General features: G+C 44.9%; 1 protein-coding gene and 1 long non-coding RNA gene across 7 annotated transcripts in view; one reads left to right on the top strand and one right to left on the bottom strand.

The window, feature by feature from the left end:
* Positions 1-14,681, bottom strand: part of SETBP1 (SET binding protein 1) — a 359,759-nt gene that overhangs the window by 326,606 nt on the left and 18,472 nt on the right. For all 6 annotated transcript variants that reach the window (XM_077900618.1, XM_077900627.1, XM_077900626.1 and 3 more), the window contains exon 2: positions 13,861-14,517. In XM_077900618.1, the coding sequence (XP_077756744.1) occupies positions 13,861-14,346 (486 nt within the window). In that variant the 5' untranslated portion in view covers positions 14,347-14,517. The remainder of the gene's footprint in view (positions 1-13,860; positions 14,518-14,681) is intronic.
* LOC144315699 (uncharacterized) lies at positions 5,485-14,673 on the top strand. Its single transcript, XR_013381500.1, has 2 exons — positions 5,485-5,727; positions 14,092-14,673. It is a non-coding gene; the product is annotated as an uncharacterized LOC144315699 (long non-coding RNA).

The raw sequence follows: 14,681 nt of genomic DNA, 5'->3' as shown, positions 1-14,681 counted from the left end.
CCCAGAAGAGTATATTGCTCAGTTAACTTGCCACATGTCATATAATCTACATTAATAGGAGCCTATGATATATTTTAAGATATTAAAGTCGATATCGATGCATACACATATTTTAAGTTATCTAGGAAAATTCTTCATCCTCGGGAGGAAGCAAAAGAGAAACCTTTAACTTTCCTCTCTCTTTCTCTCTCATGTTTGTTTTATTTTATACTCCATTCCAGGGAAACGCGGAGGCCCCTCCGAGGCTCTGGGTCACAGTCCCAGCTCAACAGGGAGAAAGAGGGAAGAGATGGTATGTTTCAAAACTGCTTTAGGGATTTTATGGATTTTCACTAATTTATGGAATCCATTATGTGTTCACTTGCTCTTCTTACCACCGTAAAGGAGCAAAACACAGCCTTGTGTTTGTAAAGGGCCAGTGCCTAGCAGAGGCCCATGAGTGAAGCAGAGAGTGAGTACAAGGAAGGCGGGCACCAAAGTTGCAGGATAATTTTGAGAGGATGTATCAGAGCATCTCCTAAATCTGCTGAGGGGAGGTTTACCCATTTTGTGGAATGGGATAGAAAAAGAGGATAAAAGCAAGCCCTAGCTCCAGAGATCGAAGAACTTACAAAAATTTCTTTCATGAGACTTGTCCAACTCTCTGTGGGTTCCCTGGCATCTAGTTTTCGTGGTCCCAGTGCTAGATGGAGAAATGGAAGCATCGGAAAGCACCTCACCCGTAGGTGTTCTGGAAGGCAGGCTCTTAAGGCAAGGACCTCAGGCTCCCATGCTAAGTTCAGCCTGCCCGAGCACTGGGTGAGCAGCCACGGGCCAGCTGCCTTGGAGCTCAGAGAGTGGGCATGCTGAGATCGCAGCTTCCTGACTCAGACCTGAGGCAAGTAACTAGAGGCCTCTGGCTCATTTTATACATCTGCAAAATGGGGAGAATAACATCTCCATTGCGGTTGTGGGGAGCATTTAGTAGACAATATGTGTCAAATGCTTGGCAAAGTTCCCAGCCACTCTAAGTACCAAAACAGTAGGAAAGCAGCCTGCACCACCAATGGCCTTTCCCTGTGATTCACGTTTTCCAGAAAAGAATGACTCTCTTATGCCGCTAATGGGTAGTTCATATTCTTCAGAAATCAGAAAACAGAAGAGGCTAGATGCTATAAACTCCTCAAGAAAACCTCAAGGACAGTGAAGCCTGAGGTTAAGCACCTAGTAGGATCTTGTGTGACTTACAGGATAAGACAGGAACAGGAAGAAAGACTTCGATTAGCACTGGTTTTCATTTCTTTTTGTCTGTTTTGTTATTGTTTTTTTGTTGGTTTTTTTTCTCCCCCTGCCAAAGGATTAACGTGTAGGTTCTTAAACAAGGGGGTCCCCTATTTACAGCTGACGGCGGCAGCTGCAGCCCCTGACTCCCCTACAGAATGGCAGGGAATCGAATCAAAAAGAAAAGCAAGTGGACAACCTTTCCTCCGGGAGCACGAAACACAATACCAGCCTTTCGCCAAACCCAGCAGACCCCGGCTCTGATTGGAGGTTGCCTCGGAACAAAGGGAAATTGGTATTTAAAAAAAAAAAATCTTCTGAAAGCCAACTCAGCAGATGGTTTTTTCCTGGGCTCCAGGAGAGGGGGGGGAGGGGGTCGGGGAAGGGTACTGGGATAACACAACTGCCACCAGGATACAGATGACTGAGAAGTGACAAAGATGGGCAAAGAGGGCTGACCTCTTACCCCGGAATTTCACAAAGGGCAATTACACCATGTGGCGGGTATCTGGACTGGGCTGCTGACCGCGTCCAACCTGCAGCTGCTGCTCATCATGGCCACGTCTGGGGGCTTTATTCAGAGCAGGGGAAGAAAGAGGCCAGGCAATGGGGGGATATGGGAGGAAGCCATGGAAAAAGTTTAATTAGAGACTATAGTTTGTTAGGAATCGGCTATAGGGCAGTCCCACAGAAGAGTACCTCATATTTCCACTGCACTTTTAACGTGGCAGAAGCATTTGCTCAGATTATCTTCAAAGTGATGTGGAAGGAAGTGAGACAGTATTAATCCCTTTTTAAATATGAAAAAACAGGGATTCATTCATTAAAGGCTGAAGAGGCCTTTGGGCCCAGGACCAAGAACCCCTGGAGTGGGGTAGCCACCCTCCTCTCCTTTCTCAGACCAGACAGTGCTCCCAGAGACTTGCTTTGGAGGGGCTCTTTATGCATCACACATTTTCATTCTGATCCAGGATACTTTAGAGTACACTGTAAATAGCTTCTAGATTGAGTCATAGTGAGCCTATTAGCCTGTAGCCCTGTGCTGTGCTGCCAGCCATCACTCTCTACCACACCTCATCACTGGGGTGCCTGGCTGAGTATCTTCCAGCAGGGGGACAGCTGTGGGCAGTAGAGGAAGGGGCTGTGAGTCTCTGGGAAGATAGTACAATGTCCAGGTTCACCCACAGCCTAGGCAGGGGCCGTGCAGCAGGTACAAGCAGGTGGATGGTATAAGACTCAGTGATTTTCACCTGGAGGATGTCTCCGCAGGATCAGTGAGAGTGCATCTTTCAATGATCGCTTCCTGCTGCTGGAAACCAGGAGACCTGAGGGTCCAATGAGGGGTTGAAGCTCCCCTCAGCCCCACTCCCCTCTGGTAATTACCTGTAACCTCGGGGCAAGCCATTTAAAAACCCTTGGAGGGGCACCTGGGTGGCTCAGCGGTTGAGCCGCTGCCTTTGGCTCAGGAGGTGACCCCAGGGTCCTGGGATCAAGTCCCGCACCAGGATCCAGGCAGGGAGCCTGCTTCTCTCTCTGCCTATGTCCCTGTCTCTAATAAATAAAGAAAATCTTTTTTAAAAAATTAAAATTAAAAACACTTCAAGTCCCTTCTTCAATCTACAAAACAGGGAGGAATAACAGCAACAGCTACTTCACGGAGCTAGCTGTCCTAAGAACAAACCAGAGAGAGGCAACAGTTGGGCAGATGTGAAGACTTGATAAAGATGCTGGGCAGGTGTGATGGTTGATACCAATTTTTCATGCTATGTAGTATCTGGAACACATGTTTGACAGTTTATTATAGTGCCCCGGGTTTTTCCCTAAAAGCCCTGAGAGTGCTGCTTTCTAATATGGTCTTTCTACACCCCACACAGCATTTAGGCTAAATACACCATACAACTCTGCAGGCTCCTGTAGAATTTAGAGGCCTCATCTCTCCTACAGTATATCTGGATGAGTGCGCCAAAAAAGGCAGCATGATGAGTTCCAGATGTTTCCATGGAACCGATGCAAAATTCACAGGGCTAACTAGGGAGAAGGTGTTTTGATAGAGAAGAGGGTCTTCCACAGATTTATCTTCATTGGCACAGAGCTAACATGAATGTATATAACATCCAGGCTGGGGAAATAAGTGAGTATTATGTTAAAAGATATAATGCCTGTCCTCAGAGAGCTTACACAATGGCCAAGAAGAAAACGCTTTACTTTTGACAGCACATTTTCAACAACCCTTTCTGTTAGATCCAAGAAGACCATTCACAGATGGTGGAGAGTGATCTAGAGATACCACAACTAGAAAAGGCATAGAAAAGGAATTCAGAGTGAGATGGCCAACTACACTTCAGAGCTGCCTTATATCTGTGCCTTCTATGGAGTCCACAGACCCACATAAAATCATCTGATTCTCATTTGTTTATTTTTTTTTTAAGATTTTATTTATTTATTCCTGAGAATACACAGAGAGGAGAGAGAGAGGCAGAGACACAGGCAGAGGGAGAAGCAGGCTCCATGCAGGGAGCCTGACGTGGGACTTGATCCCAGGACTCCAGGATCATGCCCTGGGCCGCCAAAGGCGGCGCTAAACCGCTGAGCCATCTTGGCTGCCTTTTTTTTTTTTTTTTTTTAAAGCTGATTCTCATTTGATTCACATCTCTGTCTAGAACTCTGCAAAAAGAGATGAGAATAAAAATAATGCCAACACCTGAATTTTCATCCAAAAAATTCACTGAATGTAAGATGTGATGATTTAGACCAGCAAGAGTCGCAAAAGACAAAATGCACTCGGAGAGCTTCCTTGACCTTGAGTTCATTGTACACCAACAATAATATAGCTGCCAAAAAGCTGGGGCCGCCTAGGGTCCTGTTAATAGAGGTAATGTGCTTAGAGCAGAGGAGGTCACAATCTCCTGGTGTTCTGCAAGGCCAGACGACCTTCTGGTCCGGGGTCCTGTACTCTCTTCTGTGCATACCCACTTCCCCATCTATGCCGTTTAGGAGAAGCAATAACAAACCAGCATTCCCAGCATAGGAACCAAGATGGTTTGGCACCAGGAAACCGTGGACTCCCCAGGAACAGTTTCAGGAACTGGAAATATTTGAGCTGTGAAAGGATGACTTTAGTGCAATGGAAGAAAAAGCTCTCCTAAACCCAGGACTGCCTCAAGAGATACCAAGTCTCCTCCCTGAGGGCCACTGAGCAACTGCCAAATAACTGTCCATGAGGGATTTCAGATGCGATCTTTTGTTTGTTTAGGAGGGATGTTGAATGGAAATATTCACAGGCTCTTCTGACTCTCAGTGAATTTTGTGATTCTGAAAGTGTGACCCAACTGTGCAGCCCTTTTCTTCTGACCTACAACTATTGTGGTCAGCCTTCTGTGGTCACCCTGCTCCCTGAGCTGGTGCCTGATTCCAGCCTATGTCTTCCTCAATGGGTTTAACCTCTTGTCTCAGACAGTTTCCAGATCTCCCAATCTTGGTTTCCTTCATGACCTGCCAGTATCCTAATCCCAGCATGATGCTGACCTGCCATCCATTCAGTGGTAGCAATCCAGGAGGAAGATAGGGAGGTTCAGAACCTAATGGTATCAGGAAGAGCCACCAGAGAAACTGGTTTTCACCTCCTTGATCCCTAAAAAGGCCAGGGATGGAAAAATGGAAATTCCTATCATATGTTAAAAATGGATTCCTTGTAACTACATCCATGATCCCCATGAGAAGCAACTCCCTTAGGGTAGTTCTCTGGGGGTCCAATCTCTTAGGAAAAACCCTGCAAATCCTGAGCTGAATTCTCATTCACAACACTAAGCAATTGAACCAACTGGCTCAGCATAAGAAGCTGCCCACACTCTGGGGCACATTTGTATTTGCAAATGAAGGCTTCTTATTGGCAAAGCGTGGTGGTACACCTTTGAGGGACAGAGCTGCTGTCTGTCTCTCTTCTAGTGTTCTCTCTTCCTTCCCTACTCCTAATCCCCCACTGTGAGGCTGGCTAGAAACTTGTGGGAGGCAAAGAAGATAGTCTGGGGAAAAACTCAATAAACAAGGTCTAGAAAATACACTGAAGCAACCTGCATTTGATACTAATGATGATTATCAAGTGGCCTCCCGGGCCAGGTAGCAAGATGGGAACTGCCTGGACTTTTCAGAGTAAATAAAGGCTTCCATTGTTTCCCTTGGTGAGGTCATAGACTGGTGGGGAGGTGAGGGAAGTCAGCCCAGGGAGGGAGGGGTAGGCAGGAAGAAAAAAAAACAAGCCTGGGACTTCAGAGAGAAAAGTACGCTTAAGGTGTACCAGGAGGCCCCTTGCCTTCAGAGGGCAAGTTCCCTGGAATATGATGGAAAGCTGGAAGGAGCCCTAGAACTCTTTGTAGCCTGAACCTGCCCATGATGCAGAGCTCTGCTTGCCATGTTCTGACATGCTCAGTGGCCTCAACTTGCACAGAGGGCTCACTGCTTCACCAGCCAGTACGTATAATTCAGACTCTGGCACATGCTGGGTACAGCTATGAGTCCATGTGGGTGTTTGCATACTGTGTCTGTCTGTAGGCCTCCTGGGGACCTGGCTCCACTGAACTTCTGCCCTCCCCTCTGGCAGCCTCTCCCTCTGGCCCCTAGTTCCTCCAAGGGGGTGCAGAGCCGGGTGTGTGTGTGTGGGGGGGTGATTCCCAGAGCCTCAAAAGTCACCCTCCAATCAGGTCACCCTGAAGACCATCCCAGTTGAATCCTCTTCCTCAAAGCAGTTTGGCCATATGCAAATTCTCACACCAAATGTTTAGTTTATTGTGAATAAAGAAACCCCCCTAAAAGGAGAAGACTTCATTGCCTCATGCTGTTTGTCTTCTATCTGTACTGGAGTTAGGAGCCGGAACCAAGGCCTGGGACCCAGGCTCTGAGAACCTCCCTGCCACATCCCTGTGCTCAAGGCCTCTGCCCTTGCCCAGGCCCAATGACTTCCTGACCAAAGCCACTCGTGTCTCATGCACAAGGAAGGCAGGCAGGGGACATCCTGGGATGTCCTGGGACGTCCTGCATGGTAGTGCTTTGAAGGCAGGACGTTTGAACTTAAAGTTGCAGGAATCAGAAGAATCAAAGGATGGGGTGCAGCAGGGCAGAAAGGGATTGTTTCTCTCGCCTTTTATTAAAAATAAAAAAGGCAATGTGGCCGAAGATCAACCGGAAATGCAGCTCTGAGAGAACTTTTTGAGGATGTGAAATTGCAATGATGGAGAAGGGGGGAGGCTCTACAAGGGCTGGACACATGGGCAGGGGAGAAGGTAGCACCCATTGAACCCCACTCGGTCGTTCTTATGACACTGCTTTAACACTTTCATTTTGAGTCAAGCTTTGAGCTCAGCAGCAATCCTGGTTCAGCAGATAAATGACCACAGAGATGAAAGACCTTTGAACCATCTCTAAATAAATCCCCACAGCAATCCCCACCACCAGCAAAAAATAAAATAAAATGAAATAAAAAATAAAAACCAACCCACTAGTGATCTGCTCTATTAGTCGATGCTTGTGCAGGCATCACAAATGAGACAGTGACACTGCCGGCCAGCTAACACAATTCAACACAGCCTGTAGCAATATGAAAGCAGGATCAGCCAAAAGAAACAGAGGGTTCTGAGCCAACCCATACCCACCCTCCAGCCCCAGGAGCCCAGCATCCCTGCGGGTCACTGTGGGCCAGCTGTGCCTGCACAGAGGAAGGTCCTGTGGGTGGCCCAAACGAGGTGGATGCTAGCTCAGTAAGAGTAAGGCTTATAGAGTGAAAGGCTGTGCTAAGTGCCCACAGGATCCTTCCAACTCCAGAAGACACCCACAAGGAATTGGGCTATTATAACCCTTGATTTTCATACAAGAGGGGCATAGTTTCAAGATGTTAAGTAACTTGCCTCAGGCCATACAGAGCCCTGGTTCTATTCCTCCAAAGACAGAGAGAACCCCATCCAGAATACAGGGGATCTGACTTCCAATCCACTCTCAGGGCAGGGACTCTTCTGAACAGAACACTTATTCCTTACTTTAGATAATGAACGGCTCTTCATCAGGACACAGTTTCCCTGCTTGATTACTCTGCCAAGTTATCTGTAATAGCATGGCGTTCACCAGAGAACGTTCCTTGGGGATGTCCAAAGTGAAACCAACTACCAAGAGAATGTCACAACCAAAAGGAAGAGAGCCAGCATGGTGCTTTAAAGCCCCAGATAATCCCAAATACAGAGGGGAAAAGGAAAAAAAAAAAAAAAAAGGAAAAATACAAGAAAGGAAGGAAGAACCAAACTTTCCCAGAATATCGTCATGGAACACAAGTTTGGTAAATCTCACCACTCTCTAAACTCAACTCCGACACTTGCTCCCACGATCAGGGGCCTTTTGACATTGGAACAGAAAGGAAATAATCTGATGATGGAACAGCGGGCCCAAAGAGAGTTCAAAACTTTTGTTTATAGTAACTAGTTTTGTTAAAGAGAAAGACTTGCCCCATGTAGCAGAATGGCTCTTGAAGTTTTCAGTTTTTAAAACAGAAATAAAGCAGCAGGGGTCAAACCCGGTTTGGGTTCATTCTTTTTTTTTTTTTTTTTTTTTTTAGTGACAGAGACAAAGCTGGTGTCCAGGGCTCCCATCGCCAAGTCCAATGTTCTGTCCTTCACACCTTTAGCTCCAGATGTCAAATGTTACCTGTTGGCCCCCTGGAGACAAATCTTTGTAGAGAGGGACATTCTCCACCCTTCATGCAGCTTTAGCTATAAAATAACTAGGGAGAAATCTATCAGGAAACAAAATTTTCAGGCACACTGATGAATAAATAGAAATGTGCTGCTTAAAAAAAATTGAGAAAGAGAAAATATAAAATTAAATGAGAAGAGAAAGCCTCTTGTGAAGAAAAGCTGGCGAGACCTGCTCTCCTACCAGGTTGAAGGTGTGGTGGGATAAAGAAGCTCCTACTCCCAGGAGCTGAAAATACCACATTCCCACTCCTAGAAGGAGGGAGGGCAAGCCCACAGTCAAGTGATATATGTAGGAGCGACCAGAGAGGCTGCTGGGCAAAATGACGGTGAGGGAAGGACACCTGAGCCATAAAGAGGGTGGAAGGCTTTCTGCCCGATGCCCAGGGCCATCACCAGAGTGCAGGAGCAGGGGTGGGGAGTACACAAACAGATATCAGGCATTCGTCCCCTGCCCCACACCCCCTTCCAACTACCTGATACACCAAAGTGTTATCACCGTAGAGGGTCGAGAGAGAAATGTGCTCTGAGCACCCTATGGAAACATGGAGAACCCTAGTGTGGTCCTCCTCACTGCCATCTGTATTACCTAAAAGCTCCCCTTTTAAGTTTCTCTGCTTGGCCTCACTCTCATTATGTTCCCTGGGCCCATAACCCTTTCCTTTTCCTTTTCAGTTCAAAGCCCACTGAGCATTCCCATTACTTAGCGAATTAAATGCAAAACTATTTATTTATTTGAGGTTCATCACTCCCTGCAATCTGATGCCAACCTTGCTTCCCATCTACATCCATACTTTGTGTTTGGCACAAAAAAGGATGCTATTTTAAGAATGAGTAAATGAATGCCTGACCCGTTGAACTTCCTAAGAGAGGGTCAGGAGTGCTCAGAGTAGAATGCTTTGGAATGCTATGGAAACGTCTTTCCATAGACGTGTGAAGATGGTGTAGGGGGAACTGCCAAGAACAAATCTCGAGCATGTTTCTAGGACCACAGCAGGCCACCGGCAAATAGAAGGGTAAAGTCTTTGCTGTTGGAGGAAATAGGTTCTTCTGATGAAGCTGGGAAAGGGGAAAACTAAATTGAAAGAAATGAAATAGAAGTTGTATTTTGGTCTAAAGCAAATAAAAGTTCATAAGCAATACAAAGGGAAAAAATAAGACTTGAACTCATGGGACTTTGAGTTTTCTCTCAAACGTCCTAAAATGCTTGGGATTAAGGGAAAAATGCTAGATTATGATCCTGTCACCCTAACATGGAAGGTGTGGCAGAAATGTCCCAATGCTTCGACCCTTACCTTCCAGCAGTCTTTTAGAGTGTGATCACTTTGAACCTTGAATACAGCATTAGCTCTGTAGTATAGAAGAAATGGGTTCCACCACCAACCCTGCCCATTTGTGTTGCTGCTTTTTTGAAGCAAATGAGCCTCAATCTAATATCTGTCTGTAGGACTGTTGTAAGGACTAACAGTGAAAGTGAATACATATAAAATAGCAAAAGGAAGGCCTGCCACATAGCTCCACAAATCCGAACTGTTTATTACAATGTATGCTCTGTAAGTCACCCATTTTTCCTAAAATTTCCCATTAAATTATATCAGGTGGAAATTATCATCTCTGTTTGGCAGATAAAGAAACTGGGGCTTTAATAAGGTTATACTCCAGATGCAAAGCCATCAAGCCAGTTGGTGTAGACTGCCACCCCGCATCTCCCAGCCAGGGTCACTGAAGGGAGCCGGTCTAAGAGTCCCCTCTCTTCAAGCTGTTGAACCTGCATGGGAGTTCCTGACTCCCATGGAAAGGCCTCCCATGGAAAGAGGAGAGCTGCTAAGCTCTGCCCAGCTGAGAGCCTCTCAAAAACCTGTCACTTGGAACATTCTATGCTCGTGTGCTGGACTTGAACTTGCTTCTAGAGATTCAGTGTCATGTTTTCTACTGTTTTGATGGAGTGACCTAGAAGGGAACCACATGAAGCTTATGTTATTTCATCATTTGCCTGGGTAAGTCTCAAGTGCAACAATGCTGGTGCCATGGTAAGGAGCAAGTTGCCTTTACTGAGGCCATCTGTAAAGCAGGTCCATCTATCCAAAGGATACTTCTGAGGCCCTGGAATACATTCTGAATTTTCTTCCCGGGGTCTACTCACCAAATGCTGCTCTTATACCTCACATAAATTCATTCACCATAAACCCACTTCCATATAGCATTTCAGTTGCCATTCTAATTTCATATGGAAGAGAGGTGACCTGACCCCTGGTTAGAAAGAGTCCATGCATCCTTGAGCCAGTGAAAGGGTATATCCATGGGTCCCCTCCTACCATTCTACCACTCAAGGAGCCATGTTGCCCGAACATCTATAATGCCTCTCTGGTTTGGAGGATTGGTGTTAGGTTTGAAACTTGAAATAAAGCTCTTGAGGATGCCACACATAATATGTCTTCACCTCAAACTAGTAGAACATGCAGAAATACAGTTAGCCTAGCAAAAACTAGCTGTGATATCACACAGGAATGCTATCATTATCCAAAAGAGTGTTCTTTTTACAAAAACCAATGAAAAAGAAAATCATTTGGGATCTAATATGAGCTGTCTTTGCCTAAGGCTGTCAAACAATGACTTGAACAAAATTAATTGGTCGGCAAAAAAAAGAAAGAAAAAAGAAAGAAACAAAGAAACGAAAAGAAAAGGAATAAGAAAAAAAAAAGAAAAGCCAATGATGTAACACCCAATTGCCCCCAGCCTCCAAGTTTGGATGCTGAATCATTAAAAACAAAACAAAACAAAATCATTGTTATCCTGAAACTCTATGTCCTTTCCCTAAATCAAGAGTTAACAAATAAATAAATATATATATATTTGTATCTATCTATCTATCTATGTTTCCTTTTGGTATGAGCCAGATAGTACATAGTTTAAGCTTTGTGGGACATACAGTCTCTGTCACAACCACTCCACTCTGCCGTTTTAGTGCAAAAGCAGTCACAGACAAAATGTAAACAAATGGATGTGGCTCCGGTCCAATAAAACTGTATTTATGGACACTGAAATTTGAATTTCATATAATTTTCACATGTTACAAAATATTATTCTTTGTTTGATTTTTTTCCAACCATTCTTTGCTTGTGGGCTGTATAAAAATAGGCAAGGAGCTGGATTTGGCCAGAGTATAGTTTGCCGACCCCTGCTCTAAGTCAGCACACACATTCAGGTGACTCCCAAGTGGGCCTCTCTACCAACTCAAGGATCAGCTCAACAGAGCCTCCCTCCTAGCTCCCAATCTAGGACCTGAGTCCCAGGGGCCACTCCATGCACACATCTTCAATGAGTATCTTGCCTCATTAAAGAACAACAACAACAACAAAAAAAAAACAGGAGAGGGCACCAAGCTGGCTCAATAAAGCATGAGACTTGATCTCAGGGTCATGAGTTCCAGCCCTACACTGGGAGTAGAGTTTACTTAAAAAAAAAAAAATCCAGAATACTAGATTTTAGAGACAGACACTGATCTATTGCTTACCAAATGCCATCCTCATCCTTTCCCCATCCCAAGTTACCAACCATATATTTCACATTCGTATAAATAAGTAACTTCTGCAAGTTCATGGTGCTAAAATGGTAAGTGAGGTTTCTATCTCTCTACCTCAAGTTCTGCTTTTGCTAATTCCCTCTTTTCAAACCAACTAGAAGTCTGGAGAATCATAAAGTTAACACTCTAATCCGATAAAGATCAGAGAATGTTCCTATCATCTATCAAATAATTAAAACTCAGTACTGATAACTTCATTCATTCATTTCTGGAAAGGAACAGCTCCAGGCATAAATAAAGGTAGGAAGAGTGGAGAAGTACAGTGTGAAGCAAGCTCTTAAGAATTTAACATTTTGCAGATCCTCCCATTACAGTGTCAGCATAATGCAGCACTGGGAGCTAAATTTTGGTCCTTCCCCTTTCTTTTTCTCCCTTCCAATTTCTAAGACTTAGAAACACTTACTTTTAAGTCACACATTTCCTCTCTTTCCAATAAAGCATAGAAAGGGCATCCAGCTTTTTGGGTGAGGATGATGAGCCTGAGAATTTCAGATATGAGAATGGAAGCCCATTGTGCATTGCAACTTCAAAATCATCCCCATGTCACAAAATCCATTCTGGGGCATTCCAAGGGGCAGAAGACTTATCTTTGGGAATGGACCTGTGGCTGTAATGAATTTGACTTTGCATACCCCAAACTATGGGGCTGTTGCTCAAATCCTGGCAGTGATGGGGACAGAGGGAAAACAGTTACTACAGTTTTCAAGACTGTCCACCCATACAAAAATCCAACAATAAACAAAGATAGACCATCTCTGTGGCCAGAGACAAAGATACTCATTTTCAAAGCTGAGAAGACCCAACTCCAAAGGAAAGCCTCACTTTCCAGGTCTAAACTGTTGCATTTTCTTGCAAGAATTTCAAAAGTTTTCTCAAGCATCTAAATAATCTTTCGCTTTACAACAGAGACCCCAGAAATCACTGCACCTTGTAATGGGGGTGGGGGAGGGAAAGCACTACCTCTGTGCTCTATAAAAACAAGCCGACTTCTAAAAATTATTGTGTGTTTCAAAAGTTAAAATGAGACGACCAACTGTCCTGGCTTGTCCAATACTGAAGGGATTCCTGGCTGCAGGACTTTTGGTTTTAAGATTGGGATAGTCTGAGCAAACTGGAAGGCACTGGTCACACTAGGAAATCTCTTCTCATCCAAGTCTTTGGATTTTAAATGCAACATATCAGCCAGAACACTTAACATGAGGAAGGAAGAACACAAGCCCTACACCAAAGAAAGAACATGATTCCTAGCAGTTCTATTGAAAGTGACTACTGAGAAGCTCAAAACCCACGAGTAACAGAAACACTACAGATTATCTCTGAGTCATAAAGGAGAGAGGGTCATTCACATGTGCTATTTTTAGCTAATCCATCATTTCTAGAGCTCAAATAAATAAGATGTGGGGGGAAATTACAAAGACTCTAATGAATTCCTACCACCCTGAACCCAAAACCTTTCTGAAAACAACAGGGCTCCTTTCAGAGGCATATACAAGCCCCAGAGAGTTTTGGAGACAAACACTTCCCAGACTAGGGCAGTTCTCTGTCATCATAGCTGAGTGCCATACCCCTGCCAAGAAGAGAGGTCACTGTAACCTCCCGTGATATAAATACAATGGAACCTGGACCCATCCATTCCCAACCAAATGACACCACCAATCACCTGGAGCACTGCATTCTACCGGTTTGACTTTGAGAAGAAAATGACAACCAACCAAATATTAAACAAAGATCTGGGTCAGTCACTCACCCCTTTTTTCTTTCTCCAGCTTGAGCTCCAGGGCTCACCACTGGTTTTCAGAGCAATGATCTTTTACCCTTCTAACAGCCTAAATTACTATGAAGAGGGCTTCCGTAGTCCAGTGACTGACTTGCCTATTTTAGAAAGGCTTAGGGCAATGACTGAAACCAAAAGGAGGTTATATAGGCTCTTGACTGTCACAATTGCCCCAAAATTCTTAACGTCCCACTCTTAACTATACAAAGAGATGCAAATATTTTGTCCCAGCTTAGCCAGGTCTGACCCAGCCAATTGGGTGCTCCACAATAAACAGGAATGCTCCAGAATTATAATTCTAGTAACTATTGATTTTCGTGTGAGTAGAAGATATAATAAATTAGGCACTATAGCAAGGTATCAAAGACATTTCTCCTGGAGGGCATTAAGTGTTCCATCAAAGAGATTGAGAATTCCAAAGTAACTAAGGAATAAGCAAATGGACCTTTAACAGTTGGAGGGAGAATGGCCCAAATGAACAAACAAAAAACATACAAAACAGGGCTCCCTACCTTCTTTTTGGAGTGGCTTCTTTCCTCCTCCTTCGTGGCTTTGCTATTTTTCCCAGCACGGGACACCTTCTGGTCGCCAGATTGCTTAATGGTGATCTTGATCTCAGGTGGGCATATATAGTTCTCCAGATTCTTTGGGGGTTTCTTAGCCCGCTTGGTGGTCTGAATCTTCAGCTTCAGACTTCCCTCTGTGAAGTTTGCCTCCTTGATAGAGAATTCTTGTTCTTCCAGGCCATCTCCTGCAACCCATTTCTCGCTGTCTGCATTTGAGTTGGAATCCACATCCCGCCCTGAGCCCAGTTCATCCTCCTCCTCTGGCTCCATGCGTTCTCCGCCCACTGGGATCCCCTTCCCAGTTCCTGGAGCAGAGAGCAAAGGTTCTCCCGCACAGCCAGGAGCAGTTGGGGGCTTGGCCGAGGAGACAGGCAGAAATTCCGATTCGTCCCCCCTTTGCCGGGAGCTGCTTAAGATTTCCCTGGACTCCATGACAATCCTACAGTCTTCAGGAGTTCTCAGGAGGTAGGAGGGAAGAGGGGACAAGGGAAAGGTGAGAAGAGAGGACACCCAAAATCCCAAGGACAAAGTGGTCCAGCTGCTGGGTTCAGAGTCCCAGGGATGGAGACACGGCCACGTGTTCAGAAGAGGTCAGATCTGCAACTGAGAAGCAGAGAGATAATTAGTCGTGACAGGAAGGAAAATGACCTCAAAAGTAACTCAATCTAAGTCCCAAAAGCCCCTGCCATCTAATCTATGGCCATCAGGGGAAAAAAAAAAAAAAAAGTGTTGGGAAAAAAATCAAACATATCCCCAAACTGGCTTCT

The sequence above is a fragment of the Canis aureus genome, chromosome 6 (assembly GCF_053574225.1).
Source record: "Canis aureus isolate CA01 chromosome 6, VMU_Caureus_v.1.0, whole genome shotgun sequence".
In the NCBI taxonomy this organism is placed as follows: domain Eukaryota; kingdom Metazoa; phylum Chordata; class Mammalia; order Carnivora; family Canidae; genus Canis; species Canis aureus.
This window is presented reverse-complemented; position numbering and strand designations above follow the sequence as displayed.